The sequence below is a fragment of the Hibiscus syriacus genome, unplaced genomic scaffold, assembly GCF_006381635.1.
Source record: "Hibiscus syriacus cultivar Baekdansim isolate YM2019G1 unplaced genomic scaffold, ASM638163v2 tig00110570_pilon, whole genome shotgun sequence".
Taxonomy (NCBI): Eukaryota; Viridiplantae; Streptophyta; class Magnoliopsida; order Malvales; family Malvaceae; genus Hibiscus; species Hibiscus syriacus.
The window spans coordinates 932,170-948,390 of NW_024062785.1; the positions used below are offsets into that span (position 1 = coordinate 932,170).

At 36.7% G+C, this 16,221-nt stretch overlaps 2 protein-coding genes across 2 annotated transcripts; one reads left to right on the plus strand and one right to left on the minus strand.

The window, feature by feature from the left end:
• Window positions 1–3,239: 3,239 nt before the first annotated feature.
• On the minus strand, window positions 3,240–8,581 carry LOC120132907 (CAAX prenyl protease 1 homolog). Its single transcript, XM_039149596.1, has 15 exons — window positions 8,460–8,581; window positions 7,158–7,305; window positions 6,962–7,046; window positions 6,782–6,877; window positions 6,618–6,683; window positions 6,381–6,479; window positions 6,086–6,199; window positions 5,875–5,985; window positions 5,517–5,579; window positions 4,704–4,796; window positions 4,242–4,355; window positions 3,942–4,013; window positions 3,773–3,838; window positions 3,512–3,629; window positions 3,240–3,478 (listed from the first exon to the last, which is right to left on the minus strand). The coding sequence occupies exons 1-14, from the start codon at window positions 8,488–8,490 to the stop codon at window positions 3,513–3,515; spliced, it is 1,275 nt and encodes a 424-aa protein (XP_039005527.1). The 5' UTR covers window positions 8,491–8,581; the 3' UTR covers window positions 3,240–3,478; window position 3,512.
• A 1,631-nt stretch (window positions 8,582–10,212) lies between these two features.
• On the plus strand, window positions 10,213–16,050 carry LOC120132870. The gene is made up of 11 exons (XM_039149558.1): window positions 10,213–10,606; window positions 10,710–10,808; window positions 10,919–11,115; window positions 11,368–11,549; window positions 11,748–11,856; window positions 11,984–12,288; window positions 13,060–13,488; window positions 13,711–13,792; window positions 13,895–14,874; window positions 14,944–15,445; window positions 15,730–16,050. Exons 1-11 carry the CDS (start codon window positions 10,539–10,541, stop codon window positions 15,867–15,869), a joined length of 3,093 nt encoding a protein of 1,030 aa, XP_039005489.1. The 5' UTR covers window positions 10,213–10,538; the 3' UTR covers window positions 15,870–16,050.
• The last annotated feature ends 171 nt before the right edge of the window (window positions 16,051–16,221 follow it).

A 16,221-nucleotide genomic window follows, 5' to 3' on the forward strand; every position in this document is an offset into this window, starting at 1 on the left:
CCTTAAACGAAAATTCTGACCCTAACACCTCTCTCCAGCCTGCCCCGCCTCATCCTCCATTCAAAGTTTGATAACAACCTTCAGTCTGTCGTGCCTGACCGGTAGTGCGACCTTGGAGTCAGCACTGGTGACATTACAATGCTCCAGGATTCTTAAGAGCAGAATGCAGATGAAACCAACAAAGATGCTTGAGCCATTGATGTGGACTCAACCCCAGTTCCAATGACTGAATAATGTCAATATCTTTCCATTCCTCTTTTTTTTAATGATGTTAAAAGTTTTTTTGTTGTTGGAACGTTCAGGGTTGCGGTGACCCTTAAATTCATCAACACTACTCGTCAATTCCTTCGAGATCATAGACCTGACATTGTTGGTTTGGTAGAACCGAGAATAAGTGACGCTTGTGCTGATAGTCATTTTCGCTCTCGGTTTTCCTTTTCTCTCACCGTGTTGAAGCCTCTGATTTCACCGATAGCATATGGCTTTGTCGGTATCATATGTTACGTATTGATATCCTTATTAATCACTTTTAATTTATACATTTCTGTTATACTTCAACCTCCAATGGCACCACCTCGTTAGCCACTTTAATTTATTCTAGTCCCAACCATTCTAAAAGAAAATCCCTCTGGCCTCATCTACACCGTCTTGCCTCGTCTATCCATTCCCACTGGCTTCTCATGGGTGATTTTAACGCTACCATCTTTGTCACGGACCGCAAGGGTTGTGCCTCCTCTTCCAAACCCAATCGAAACTTTTAGAGCTTTATCATCAACCACGACCTCCGTTACATAGGTTTCCAAGGCCATGCCTTCACGTGGTTTCTCCCTTGTTAGACTTGATCGATTCTTCTGTAACTCCCGCTGGGATGAGTTCTTTCCTGAAGCTGCGGTCCTCTATCTCCTCCACATGTACTCCAGTCAGACTTATCCTCTTCTCGGTTGGTAATCTTCACAAGTCTTCCCAATCCCGCCAATTCAAATATTTCTCCAGTTAGCGCTTCCACATGGATTTTGATAATATGGTTAGGAAGAATTCGATCTCTTCCACCTATATATCCACCACTATCTCTGTCTTCACCACTGCTGCTTATTCTTGGAATAAATTTGTTTTTGGTCATACTGGCACCAAAAAACATATTGTTATGGCCAGATTAAGAGGTGTTCAGCGTGTCTTGGAGCTTCGTCGCACCAGCTTCCTCTCGAAACACAAGATCGACATCCAGCCTAAGCTCGAAGACCTTCTTGATCAAGAGGAAACTTCTGTGGAAGTAGAAATCTAGGTCGGATTGGATCACTCATGGTGACCGTAGCACTACGTACTTTCATCACAAAACCAACCACCGTAGAGCTCGTAATCGCATTTCTGCCCTTAAAATTGGTAATGACGATGCGCGTCACAACGACACAACCTTCAATAATGAGGTTATCCTCTTTTTTACATCTTTTTATTCCTCTCGTGAGGACGTCCATGAAACCTATCCTACCTCCGGCCATTTTCCCCGTATTCTAACAAGCTTTCCTGTAACCTTGATGGCTCTCCATCTGATCTTGAGATCCCTAAGGCATTCAATGATATGGCCCCTCTTAGAGCCCTTGGCCCTGATGGCCTCCACGCTGAGTTCTTCCAAAAGCAATGGCACATTATCGACAATGACATATATCGCATGGTCCGTAAAGTCTATAATGGAAACCCCATTGAGCCTTCTATTAACCGTACCACTATTGTCCTCATTCCTAAGATTGACACCCCGTAATCATTCTCTGACTTTCTACCTATAAGTTTGTGTTTCGTCTTCTACAAATTATCACCAAGATCATTGTCCGTTGTCTCAAACTCATCATGCCTTACCTCATCCACCCGACTCAAATCAGCTTTATTGTTGGTAGATCGATCACTGAAAACATAATCTACACGGGACTGCGTCTTGCTTGGTCTTTAGGTCTCAAATTGGTCCAGGTTTAGTCCGACAACGTTGAAGCGATCGACCTTCTCACCCGCGCTCTTACCAATAGCTTTGCTCTCCCCTTGGTTTAGGCAATCTCTTCTCTTTACCAAAGAAATAGTTCGTGGTCTTTACTTGGATCCCTCGCGAAAGTAACGCCCTCGCTGATGTCATGGCTAAGCTCTCCTGCATACCCAAATTCTCTATGGCTACTTTTGAAAACATTCCCTCCAACCTCAGAGCTCTCCTCCACAGAGACTGTACTGGCTCCCTTATACGCGGGGCACCTTGAGTTAACTTAAGGCTTTTGCCTTCTTCCTACATTAAATATTGAAAGGATCTAAGACGACTCCTTTTTAATGTTGATTCTTTGGAGTAATAGACAATAAGCTCCACCACCAGATGGACATCAACTTTTTACATATAGGAAGCAAAACGAAAGGAAAAAGGTATACTAAGTTAAGTGATAGTGTTTTATTTTATTTAAATTAGATCTAAAGTTTAAATCTTGTGAATGAAAAAATAATGTTAAAAAATTATTTTCTTTAAAATAGATTTCGATCTGAATAATTTCAAATTCAATAGACATAAAGCTATCGGATACTTAAACCTACAAGATCCACTTAGCCCCATAAAGGGACCCTTCCTCCCTCTTATCGTATGATAATCCCCATCTAATGGCTAGTTTTAAAGAGTCCAATGAGCAGACCGTAAGCCCAAAATTGAGTAGCACCTTCAGCATAATAAAAAAAGGTGATGCACTACCTCCACTTTAGGCACTACAGCAGGATTGTCACCATCATATCAGAAGTTCACATCTCCGCAGCTTTACATTCATAATTCTGACATGTAATTGCAATTATTTTCCCAGAAGACTATAATATTTATACAATTATTTTCCACATTATTGTCAAAAGGGTTCATAGCTCAGTGGTAGGGCATTTGACTGCAGATCAAGAGGTCACCAGTTGGGCCCACAAAATTTGCTTTGTAGTTTTTATCTTTTTCTTTTACTTTATCCCTATTTGTTTTATATTTGGGCCATTTCAAAGTATTGTATTGTATCCTTTTTGTAATTCCATACACTTAATTACGAAGCCCTTTGTATTTTTCAAAATAACTGCAATGACATTTAAATAAAGACTGATTTCTATACCCTCAATTAGTCCAAATCATTAATCAGAAGCGGCAATTATCTCGAACCGGATGAATCGTTGTTCTATATCGAAATGATTAATAATCAATCTAATATTAGTGATTTTATAATTAAAGGTAACACAAAGTGAATCGGCCGTAGTCAATGGGGAGAAGATAATTAATAGTTGATCAAAGTTTCATTGCATTCAATATCTTTGGGCCATTGTCTACCGTCTACTCTTCCCTTTTTTCTGTTATGTTCCGCCCCATGCAACTTACCTTCCCGACTAAACAAGTGAGCCTCTCTTTCTCAAGTACCCTAGCCAGGAACAACGTGAGGAGGCCATGCAACTCGATACAGATCATCAAACAAAATATTACAACCAAATGAAATCATCCAACCCCTATTTTTATATTCTCTCCCTCCCTATCACTCTTCCTTTTTGTCCGCTTCGTCAAGTGCGGCCAATCTTTCTACGAGCGGAGGATGAGAATAGTGATAAGCAGAGTACCACGGATCTGTATTCATAGCTGATAGATTTTCCTCCTGAAAATTATGCACCAAAAACTCTCAGCTATGTAACATGTATGCTCACTAGTAGCATGCACCAAAAAAAGTTGAGCAGTTCTCATAAACGACATAGTAGACCCGAGTTCAAACAAAGGGAAGTCAAAATGACAGAAATTCACCTGCAGCTTTACTAGACCGGCACGCAAAGCAGATCCATAGCCAAGCTTCTTTGCAAAGGCATCAGCCTACATAAAGCAACAAATATTGAACACTAATATCAATCTAAGTAATGAGAAGGAGAGAGCGACCAAAACTCAAAATCAGAATTCACTGCAAAAAGGAAGTTACCTGAAATTCAAACGATCTGCTTACAAGATTGAGACCAAAGCTTACAAGGTGTTGGATTGGTATCACAGTATGCTGTCCATATGACAAGGTCAGGGCAAAAAATGTTAATCACTTAACAGCTCTTTTCCATCCATGATAAAAGAATAACGAACAACGATCCATAGCTTTCAATCTTATATATAATCAAACAGGCAAAAAATGTTTGCTCCCATGATAAGAGCTTAATTGTACTTATATAGTGGGTCCTATTATTAGACTACATATTTCAACTACGCATACATTGTTCAGATATTTTAGTACCTGAAATATGATAAGGCCAATCAGTACAGGCTGTGTGTCAAACCCAAAACTTCGGAAAAGATCAGTTGAGTTCCTGACCAGTGTATAACCTCCAAATTGCAAAAACGTAAGAATCTGCTTATGGAAGAAAAATCAGGCATCAAAATAAAGGCATGGAACTAGTCACAGAAGCAAGAAAATAGACATGTTGACTTCCAACTGAAGAAATCAAGCAGAGCATAATATGATGACAAAACACATATCATGTTCTAAATATTAAGAAAAATACTTTGATGTTTTAGCAGGCTTAGGCAGTTCGTGTGGCTCATTGACATGCTTTTGGTTACATCTTCTTCCTAATATTTTGTGGTGCTAGATGGAGGATACAGGACAACGATAAATAAAAGGTTTGTTCTTTCTCTCTAGGTTTGTTCTTTTTCTCTCCAGAGAGAAAAAGCTTGTAAGAGAACCACCACAGCTTACCTGCACGGCAATAAATGAGTACATGGTATGATTTAGCTTCCAATGCCCCAGTTCATGAGCAATAACAGCAACAATTTCCTCGTCATTTTTGCACTGCAAAAATAAAAAGGAATAAATAAGACTTTTCCAAAACATTAAAGGAGCCTTCACTACAGAGACAATGACGAGACAATTTATCATTCTTTCCAACTCCTTTCATAACTTGGAAAAAGCAAAAATTAACTATTCAGAAGCTTTCATGTTAAGTCAAAACGCATCCTCAAAATCAAGATAAATAGAATGGACTTGTGTATAAGTTCCTATACGATCGTTTGCTAAGAGAAAAATCTACTGGCATAATATTAGAATATATTTGCCACAAACTCAAAGTCTCCAGAGATTGGCAGGCAATGTTCTTATTATACAAATAAAATATGCATTATGTTAAAGGCACAAGTTACTGTTATATGCTCAACAGTAGAATAAACTAGGTTGAATATCAAAAAGAGATTGATTCTGGACTGAAGATTAGAAGACGGGGATATTGATTCACTTTATAATCACAGAAAATAGCTTCAATACAAATCAGCATTACAAGGTAAAATGAAGACTAATTGATTCAATAAAAAATCAGCATCACAAGTCACTGTCATGTGTCTCACAACGAATTGAAGGCAGTGATCAAAGCACACAAACAATAATACCAACTCTTCCACTGCATAAAAACATGCACGTTTCCATCTATTCTTTGCTCAATACAAAAAAAATCTTAAAAAATGAAACGACAACTATAAGAGATGAAGAAACTTTTACTTAGTATTAGATCTTCCATACCTGCTGAATCAATGTGTCATAAAGGACAATACGCTTGTTCTTAAAGAATCCATACATATAGGCCTGCATGACATTGAAAACATTAAATCATAAGTGCGATGAAAAGTCATTTCTGCAATCAGTCTTGATGTGAATAAGTAACGAATATTATCAAACTGAAAACAGGCACAGTTGGCTAGTTCAGTTGTTCACAATGCCATCCACCACATTAAACAATTCATTATTCCATAACTATCACTATATCAGTTCAAAGCTTTACATAAATGGTTTTGTAGAAGAAAGGCAAAATGTAATCCTAAATGATAGAATATGACAATGTTTACAAACACAACCGATTGAACCAACCAATGATACTTACATTGCTATGGCTTGATCTTGTAGATCCATCAACAACAAACAATTTCTTTAAAGGAAATTTTAGGGAAGAAGCAAGCTTCTCAATCTTAAGCCTGAGCTCTCCGTCAGGGAGCTATTTCCCACAGTCATACCAAGCAAAACAAAAATAATTAGATTCGGGAAAACTAAGACGCTTGAATGAACCTATGACACAATGGTTATGAAATACTCACAGGGGTGAACTTGTTAAAGAGTGGTGCTATCAGAATGGGGTAAATTGTCATCATCACAAGAGAAAGGACAAACATAAATCCCCAAAGATAGATAGCTAGATATGGACCCCCTTTCTGCAATCTCAGAATTAAGATTCAACATAGTGAGAAAAGGATGACATAATAGCAAAAGGACTAGGGAATAATTAGGAACGTAAAATCTTGTTGTTAAGCCAACAATTGTTTGATTACAATAGCAAGGACTAGCAACGTTCTACCAAAGAAACCAAATGCTAGAAATGTGCACAAATTTTACCTGTACTATCCAAATAATAGCAGAAACAATAGGTGGACCAAGTACAATAGCAAGAAACATTCCTTTGATAAGGTCCCTAATGAATAACCATATTGTTTGCTGACAAAGAAATAAGAAAATAGTTAGGAACAGAAAGATAAATGTAATCTAAAGATAACAAATGTTCCAAGAAATTAGGGGGAATAAACAAGGAAACAAAATGGTATAGCAAAGAAATTAGTGATTAGGAATACAAACTTTATTGAAGCCATGACGAGCCTCGATCACAAAAGTTGAATAAAGAGAAAAGGGTAGGTCAGTGATCTGCATTATAAAATCACAGAATAAAGGGTCAATGTTATCTTATTCAAAGTGATGATTTTTGGAAGGATCCAGAAGTCAAGGGAATATCCTGAGTTCACCTGTGACCATATCATAACACCAGCCAAAAATGAAAGAGTATGTAGTATTTCATTCTCTTCATTTAGACCAACTAAAGGCAAGAAATTTCCTGATTTCTGCAATAAATAACAATTAAATATACAAGATAGTGAAAATCAACAAAAAAGAAGGATCCACTAATTAAACACCAAACAACTCACCTTCCAAAACCAAGGCAGTATGCCAAAGAACAAAATTGCTGAGTCTATCAAGATTGTCACAAACTCATGAACAAAATGGAAGTGGCTGAAAAGTAAGGGAGATGCATTAAAGATAATGTCAGATCAAGTAAAAAAAGCTTTATTGGTCCCTGATGATGTAATCTTGGAAATGATCAATAGAAACAACAAAACCAACCTCTTATCAAGACTATAGGCTCGGGACCTTTCAAATTTCTCTTGGCTGATTACTCCTTCCAATGTTTTTGGAAGTGTAGGCAATTTCAGTGCAGCATGTTGCCGCAAGTCCAGATAACTTTCAAAGAGGTACATTAAAATCATAAAACCTGCAAATAATAGAGGGTAAATCAGGGAGAGAAAAAAGCACATAGCACTATTACAAACTCTAAATGGCAGAACCATCAAATCAGAGCAAGCATAAAGAGCAAAATCTTTTCTTTAAGAACATTGATAACTGAATGATTAACAAACCCCACAATCTGTCTCATGTACTTTTCACAACAGAAAAAGAAAAGGAACCAACTATGCAGAGATCGAAAGTTCTTTATCTTACAATCATTGGACCCAAAAACCAATAAGCTATATTCAGTTCCAACAGTTTCCACCAACAGGGTAGTTCTGCTGTGCAGAGGTTAAAAAATGGCTAAAAAGCGGCGTGACCGGTTAAAATTTTGACCGGTAATGTTATATCATTTAACCGGAAATATTATCAAGTACAATAACATATTATCAATACATATAACATATTAGGTACAATAACATAGCTCTTATACACAAGATCTGTCTAAACATTTGGAATTGTACTTTTAGTGCTGTTCCAAATGTTTTAAGAATTAACAGGAAGATAAACTCTAAGGACTTGATACAAACAAAATAAGCATGACCAAAATTACAAAAGCATCCATATGCCCAAAGAACATAAAACACCTCAATATGGCTTAAATGCAAATACATATTTTGATTCCTTCATAGGAAAAGCTTCATTATGACGATTACACAGTTACCTTCAACTTGCAAGCTAATTAGTAGATCAACCCCTTCCGTCAATCACAAACAGGATACTTACGGAAAGTATGAACATAATTTAACTATACATGTGAAATGGGAAAAAAGAAAGAAAGGAGCTTGAAAGAAGCTTAAAATCCAACTTCAAAACCTAGAATTTTCAAACATTACAGATCGAAGAAAGCACATAACTGAAACTGGGAAAAATATTTTTTAACTAATATATTCAAAATCATATATAAACAGAAAAAAAAACGCTTCGTAGTGAGACAAAAAAAAGAATAAGGAAAGATGCCCTGGTGAAAACGTAAAAATCTAATAATTTAAACCCGAACAGGAAAAAAAAGAAATAAAAGAAAATGTTAATATCGGGACAAATAGTGTCGGAAAAACAACAAGCTTTAGCAGGAATATAAATCTGGAAATAAAAGAAATGGATTCAAAGCTAAAACGAAAACAAGGAAGAAGAGCGTACCAACAACAGCTTCCATGTACGGAAACGCCATGTCGTGTCGATGAAGAATTCAGAATCCAAAGGGATAAATCGGGACAGAAGGATAGGAAGGGTTTCTGCTACGGTCTTTAGTCTCTTCGATTTATATAAATGGTCTCTATACGGGTACGGTTTTAAAACCCGCGTTCGACCCGAAAATAACCATCCGGTTTCTGATCCCAAAAAAACATTAGTCAAAACATAAGATAGCGTTTGGTTCGCTGTAATATTTATAAGGGAATTGGAATATGTGAAAGAATTGGAATCTGAATCTGAAACATGTTTGGTTAACAAGAAATTGAATTGAAATCCAATTATATAGGTTCGCAGATGAATTTGATTTCATTAATGTAAAATGATAAAATTGCCCTTCTTATTTTTTTGCTTAATTTTAGTTTGTTTTATAACTTACATGTAGTAATATATTATAAAAATTTTAAAAATATTAAATTTTTATTTTATTGATTGATTATTCATTTCAATAAATTATAAAAATCATATTAATAAATATCATAAGTTAAAATTATCCCAATTAGGGATGGTCATGGGTCGGGTTGGATCGGGTTTTTGGTGCACCCGACCCGAGAACAAGGGAACCTCCACCCGAGACCAGACCTGACCCGAACCCGAAATAAAGTTTCACCCGACCCGAATATATGAATTAGAAACCCGACTCGACCCAAAATAAAAAAAATATTTTTATTCAATAAAACAGTGACTTAATTGAAAAAAATTATATATAGAGGTGTATTATTATAATTATTTCTAAATATATAAGGTAAAATTATATTTTTTTCGGGTCGAGTCGGGTAATTTTCACCCTAAACCCGAACCCAACCCGAATATCACACTTAAAAAACCCGACCCGAACTCGATTTTTTAAAAAAAAAATTCAAACCCGATCCCGAATTTTTTTAAAAAAACCCGACCCGACTCGAATATCACACTTAAAAAACCCCGACCCGAACCTGAAAATTTAAAAAAAAAATCCGACCCGAATACCAAAATATTGATGAGGGTAGTATGTTCAAATTTCATATTTCCTCCTCCAAATGATTTTAATTCCATCATGTTATGGATGTAATTTACTTTCCCTCCCTTGATTTAATTGGATTTCAATTACCCCTTTAAAAACTTAAACCAAACATAGAAAAGTGGTGAAATTAGATTTCAATTCCCCCCTAATTCCAAGGGATTTCAGCGAACCAAACGCCACCTAAAATTCATTTTTGAAAGAAAAAATGTGTCGGATGTATAACACACCAATTCTTTATTTTCTTAAATATATTATAGTCTTTCAAAAAAATGATATACAGTATAGATGATTAACATATTAATTTATATAATTATATAGATATATTATCTTGAATATAACTTTAATACAAAACTTATAAAGATACGATATAACAATATATTACATAAAATCGATAATTACATTTGTTTTGATAGATATGATTTTTAAGCATAACAATACTATTTTTTTTTTTTTGCATGTAAAGAAGATGTAAGATCGAACAGTTATTACAACAATCAAAACCGAGTGATGAAGCTAGTCTTTGGCCTTTTAAGGAGGAGAATAAATAACCTAGACGATCAACAATGTAGATATTTAGATCTTAAATCAGAGATAAATCGAATTGACATTTGAAAAATGTTAAATTGCCAGAGAGAGAGAGAGGGGCATTGGCAGTCACCGGTACCTATTGACAGTAAAAAGTAAAAACTTCTCTCTTCAACCAAAATACACGCAATTTGCTTTCTCTTTCTATTACATCGATCAATTGAAAATGAAGGGGGAAAATAAAGCTAAAAAAATTAGAAATGTTACAGATCCAAACCCTAACTCTTTCTCTATCTTCCCCCTCACACATTTTTTTTCGATCCAAGTAGCTCCTCTTCAATTTTGTTTTTCAATGCAAAGAGCAAAACCCTAGTTTTCTCCCATGTTTTGACTGACATGTATATTCAGGATGTGCCGGTTTTTGTGTAAATAGGAGAGGCAGCTAGAGCTTAACTGTTGAGGAGTATTTCGTGTATACTCATCTTTAAATTTGTGTAGAAATGAGCTTAGAAATTGAAGAGCAACATTCATTAGATCAGCATGCGGATACCAGCAAGGAATCTCAAAAGTAATCACTTCTTTCTGCTGAATAATTAATTTTTGTTTAATGTTTTGCAGATGTTTTCGGTTGAGTGACGCTGATAACCAATTTGTTTTTTTTAATGATTCAGGAAATCTAGAATTTCATATACTAGAGATTTTTTGCTGTCATTGAGTGATCTGGATGTTTGCAAAAAGTTACCCCCGGGACTTGATAAATCAATTTTGAGGTGAGATTCTTTTTTATGGACATGGAGTATGCACTTGATGAAGTTATGAATATGAAGAAGCCAAACTTAGATCCTGTTGGTATTCATTGGTTATTATGTGGTTGGAACAGTGAATTTGAGGATACATCGCAAGATCGGCAAAGTATTCCTGGCACCTTCGCAGCTTACAGGCGAAATGAATGTAGTTCATCACCGCCGACAAGAGGGGAATCAGGTAACTATTCCCCGGGCATTCATGGACGGCGGGACAGTCGCTCTAGTGGAAAGAGTGGTAGAGACAGTGATACCCAGTCTGATTGGGACTCTGGTAATGTTTATAGTTCTTTTGTTCTATCTGTGCTACTATTTTGTGTTTACTGTTTATATGGACTACTTTGTGGCTTTGTTCATTGTACTTTCTGTTGATTCATGTGGGTAATTCACTCTATCACTTCAATCTCAACGATGTCTGGTAAAACCATTATTGTAGTTGGAGCTTTTATCCACTTCATTTATGTGTTGCATACAGCATCTAAAAATTCTATCATGGTCGAAATTGAATGTTTCCAATGATATATAGATCCCGGAAGACGCCATGGTAATCAATCCCGGTGGTCTTGGCAAGGTCCTGAGAATGATGGGCTTCTGGGGAGTGGTTCTTTTCCTCGACCATCTGGATTTACAGCAGGAGCTTCTGCACCAAAGTTTCGAGCTAATGATCAATACCATCTAAATAAAAGTAATGAGCCCCGCCCTTATAAGGTACTTGTTTGCTTTTATTATCATTTGCGGATAATATTGAGACTGGTATCATGATAGCTGTTTTTTTTTTCAAGTTAGCATAAAAATATATCTCAAATTATACGGCTTAAATAGTATCTGCCTGGAATTGTGAGACGATCCAGTAGCAATTGAAATACGGTTTTAATAGATGTCATTTATGTGCTGATATCTTTCCAGGCTGTACCTCATTCAAGGAGGGAAACTCATGACTCATATAATGATGAAACATTTGGCTCCACTGAGTGCACTAGTGAAGATAGAGCAGAAGAGGAAAGAAAAAGAAGAGGTAGGTTCTCTGGTCTAGAGAACTCTTTTCTGGTTGTAGTTTATTTTGTTTATACTTTATCTTCTTTCAGTTCTCTGGTTTTGTTTTCAAATAATAAAAGCTAAAGTATGATGACTTTCCCTCTTAGCTTCCTCTGAGTCATGGAGGAAGGAACAACAAAGAGCATTCCAGGAGAAGAAGATTAACCCTGAAAGGCGTAAAGATGACTTCAATTTTTCTGAATTGCTAGTGGACTCCAAAGATGATAAAGGACTTGCAAAGAGAAGCAAGGAATCAGATGAACCTATTCCAACATCAAAAAATATTTCTGAAAAGTCATTTCTTTCTGTACAAACTCCTGCTTCCAGACCACTTGTACCACCTGGTTTTGCAAGCACAATTTTGGAGAAGAATATTGGAGCCAAAACTTCAATGCACTCCCATTCTTCACATGTAAGTACTACATTGGTTTTCTGAATTTAACACCCATTATGATCTCTTTTTTTAGCTTTTGGCATGTAATTTTGATTACAAGTGTCAATCATTGGTTTTCAAAGTTTTTGTCCTTTTCCATTCTCGTGATCTTTAATTGCTACCTTGAGCCAACTATTTGATCTTCATGTACTGGCTGCTTCCGTAGTTATAACAGGAATAAAGGTGGGAATCAATTGAAGAATAGATGCAATTTTGAATTATCTGTTATTCTGGTTGGATTGGGGAGAGAAACAATTTTATCACATAAGATCAGCCCATGAAATTGGCCATATATATATATATATATATATTGAATGAAATTGGCCATATATAATTAAAATTCATTGAATTTGACTGGAAAAGACGTCTTGTCTTATACATAGTAGTTTGTATGGGACACAAATAGTACACTAGCATCACACAATAACAAAGATGATTTATTGATTTATTTTTATTTTATTTTTTTGAAAAGGAAGATTATTGCATTGTGCTCTGCTTTGAAGTGACGTGTTTGTGTTCCTTGTTTTGGCCTTTATGTTAGGAGTGCTGAAAGATTGGGTATTATTACCTTGTGGTTGTTGCTTGCATGTGGTTTTCATTAAGTAGTTGTAAATTTCATATTTGTAACTCAGAGCTGATGCTATTAGGACAAAGCATGTTTCAATTATATTGACTGATATTGCATCTCATATTAATCACGTGTTCTTTTCTGTTACTTGATTAGCAATATATTCTGTTATGCTTCTATAGGTTGGGAGTTTTGAGATGGAGGGAAACCTTTCAGATTCCAAAGGCAGCCTTCTCTTTAATGGTGTTTCTGATGATCTTTTGGTAAAACAGACTAAACAGCATGAAGAGGAAACTTTGAGTGAGCAGAGGCTTGAAAGTAAAAACATTCACTTTTTAGACAATAATAAGAGTGCTAATGCTCTAAGTTTCTCATCAGCTTCAGATAAATTTAATGAGACCATTAGCAAGGATTCTCTTATATACAAGAGTTCCAGTCTTTCAGAAGTCTTTGTAGCCCCAGGAAACAATGGAGGTAATGAACTTGATTCCAAGAAGTTGCTAGCAGATAAAATGTTGACTGAAACCTTCCAAGACGGTTCAACTTCAATTCTAGACATTTTTGGCAGTGCTGTAATAGCAGATGGAGGTGGCTCCACTAATGTCACTGAGGTACTATTTTGGCTCTGGGACATATTCAAATTCAAACACATATATAGAAGACATTGCAATGAATCACTTAAGTTGAATGTTCACTTCTAATTCCCTTGCTTAATGTAATTAAAGTGATACATCATATTTACATGTCTTTCTTTAGGTACTTTATTTTAATTCCTTCACTTCTTGTTTTCCTAGATGAAATATTTAATGACTTTATTATCTCATGATCTTCAGCCTAATGATATCAATGCTGATGTGACATGGTCCCTTGATAGTTCCCATTCTTCTAAGTTCACTCATTTGTTTCTTGATGAAGGTTTGTTGGCGCTTGTTACAAGTAATCTGGCTTTAAGTGAATCTGCTTAGTTCTGAAGTAAAACTATGATCTAATATTCTTGCTTTGTTCTTATCTTTGCAGAGAAGAAACCAATAGATAATCTCTCCCCTGGCAAGCCAAAAGACTTGCTCTCATTAATTCAGGGTGGTGAGAAAGGCGATTCCCATGATAGGATGGCTAGTAAGCATGTTGTATCAAACTTTCCATTTCAAATTTCTGAACCTGCGGACAAGCATGTTAGATCAAATTTGACATTGACTGGAATTTTGAACTCCGAGCAATCATGGAATATTAATGATGTTAACAACTCAGCAGCAGTTCCAGCTGTCCTTACATGCGAGGATCTTGAAAAGTCAATTCTGTCAGAAAGCAAAGAAAATGATCTGAGTTTGCTTCCTGCTATTGAAAGATGGAAAATTCCAGATGCCGAATGTGAGAAGAAAGAAGTTAGCGTCGACAATCATGCAACCCAGCACCTTCTTTCATTGTTACAGGATAAAACAAGTACAAAAACTGAAGTATCATCTGCCAATCATGACGTCAGGTCTTCAGAAAGGGTGCAAACTGCTGACATGGCACCTTGTAATTCAATAGACACAAATGCAGAAAATGCTTCTGGTTCAGGGAAGAGTCTAACTCTTGAAGCACTTTTTGGAAGCGCTTTCATGAAGGAACTACAATCAGTTCGAGCACCAGCTTCTCTTCAGATGGGCTCAATAGAGTCTGCTAGAGTTGATGTATTTAAATCTAACGGGATTCGTCTTAATGTCGGAGATGATAGTCTTCTTCCTTCCGCCGATCATGTCGGGTCAAACAGGGCTAATTTTGAAAAAAATAATCTACCATTTATGCAAAGAGAACAAATGAATTCTGATGGCATTGAAGGCCATTCGTCACATCTCCGAGCTGGATTTGAATCTAAACTTGGTTTTGACGGATCTGCTGAAATTGGGCTTCCTGAAGAGGATAGTTTGCTTGGTGTTAGGAATCCTGTGAAGCTCCAGAATTTCATGGCTGGTAGTGTAAAACCAGAGCTATTGCCCTTCCAAGAGGCACCGATTGACGTAGCTGAGAAACTAGCAGCTTTAAAGGTCGTCTTCCAAGATGAAAGACCTGTTCTGGGAGGGAAAGAAGGTCCACCTTTTCTTACCAGTCCTTATGATATGAGGGAGCCAGATATTCTATTTCATAATCATAATATCCAAGCATCTTCTCCACACCTTCGTCCTCAATTGAATTATGGAGGTCATTTGTTTCATTCATTAGGTTCACATCCTTCTAACACCAGTTCTCAGATGAAGTTCATGACTCCAGAAGGAATCATCCATCATGATGCCCCACCAAATCATCAATTTCCTGCAAGTTTGCTTCGTCCTCTTCATCATCCTGGCAGTGGACTAACTGGATTTGATCCTCCAATTCATCATCCTATGTTACAACGAATGCATATGCCTGGAAACTTCCCTCCACCCAACTTGCAACGGGGATTTTCTTGTGTTGAACCACCGCCACCTCATTCAAATAATCAGATGACTGGTTTGTTACCGGAATTGAATCCGATGCACAGTTTTCAACTGGGGCAAGGGCACGGTCAGCACCAACCCAACTTTGCTAGTCTTGGAATGCCTCCTGGTAAAGCATTTAATGTCTTGTTTCTTTCTCATCTTTGCCAATTTCAAATTTGGAAAACCTAACCCATTTAAGAAGTTTTATCTAACCATGTCAAAACTTTATAGACTCGACAACAAAAGTTTACCTCATCCATGATCCCTCAATGCTGCTGGTAAAAACAAAAACATAATTGCCTGCAGTCTGTTGTGGGTTGTCATGTTTTGTGAACTACCAAGACCGTAATGCTTACATTTCACATTTTCTTTGCTAATAATATGTACTATATTGTCTGTACAATATTTCAGGCCATGACGTTGGCAGTGGAAGCCACCATCCAGAGCCATTGCAGAGGCTAATTGAGAAGGCACTCAGGTCGAAGTCAAAGCAGATCGATCCTTTCAGTGCACCGGGCCATAGTGAGGGCCAAGGGATGTATGATCACTAGCTAGACATGGGTTTTCAGTATCGATAATGATTTTTGGTTGTAGTTTTGCCAAAGGATTGTTTCTCTTCGAGAATTGAGGATAGGTTTGAAGTTCATAACTCTGGAGGGGATTACTGTGGCTCACTATAATTAAAATGATCATTATCACACTTGAAATTGGCATTTTGGTTGCAATTGCCCCTTGCTGCTGTGTCGATTTCTTTCTTTATGTCCAAACTCAGATCTAGCCCTACCCAACTTTCAAACCTGATCAAACCCCAACTCCCCTCTCCTTTACATCTCTCACCAGGTTTGAAAATCCAGTCTTAGGACTAATGTGGATAAAAACAAACAAGTTCAGAGACTAATGTGA

Coding starts and splice junctions, on each gene's coding strand:
- LOC120132870 (XM_039149558.1), top strand. CDS start 10,539: ATGAGCTTAGAAATTGAAGAGCAACATTCATTAGATCAGCATGCGGAT. Junction 10,809..10,918: donor CTTGATAAATCAATTTTGAG/GTGAGATTCTTT, acceptor TGGTTGGAACAG/TGAATTTGAGGATACATCGC. Junction 11,857..11,983: donor AGAGGAAAGAAAAAGAAGAG/GTAGGTTCTCTG, acceptor TTTCCCTCTTAG/CTTCCTCTGAGTCATGGAGG.
- LOC120132907 (XM_039149596.1), bottom strand. CDS start 8,490: ATGGCGTTTCCGTACATGGAAGCTGTTGTTG. Junction 7,047..7,157: donor GCCTATAGTCTTGATAAGAG/GTTGGTTTTGTT, acceptor CTTACTTTTCAG/CCACTTCCATTTTGTTCATG. Junction 3,630..3,772: donor CCGGTCTAGTAAAGCTGCAG/GTGAATTTCTGT, acceptor CATAATTTTCAG/GAGGAAAATCTATCAGCTAT.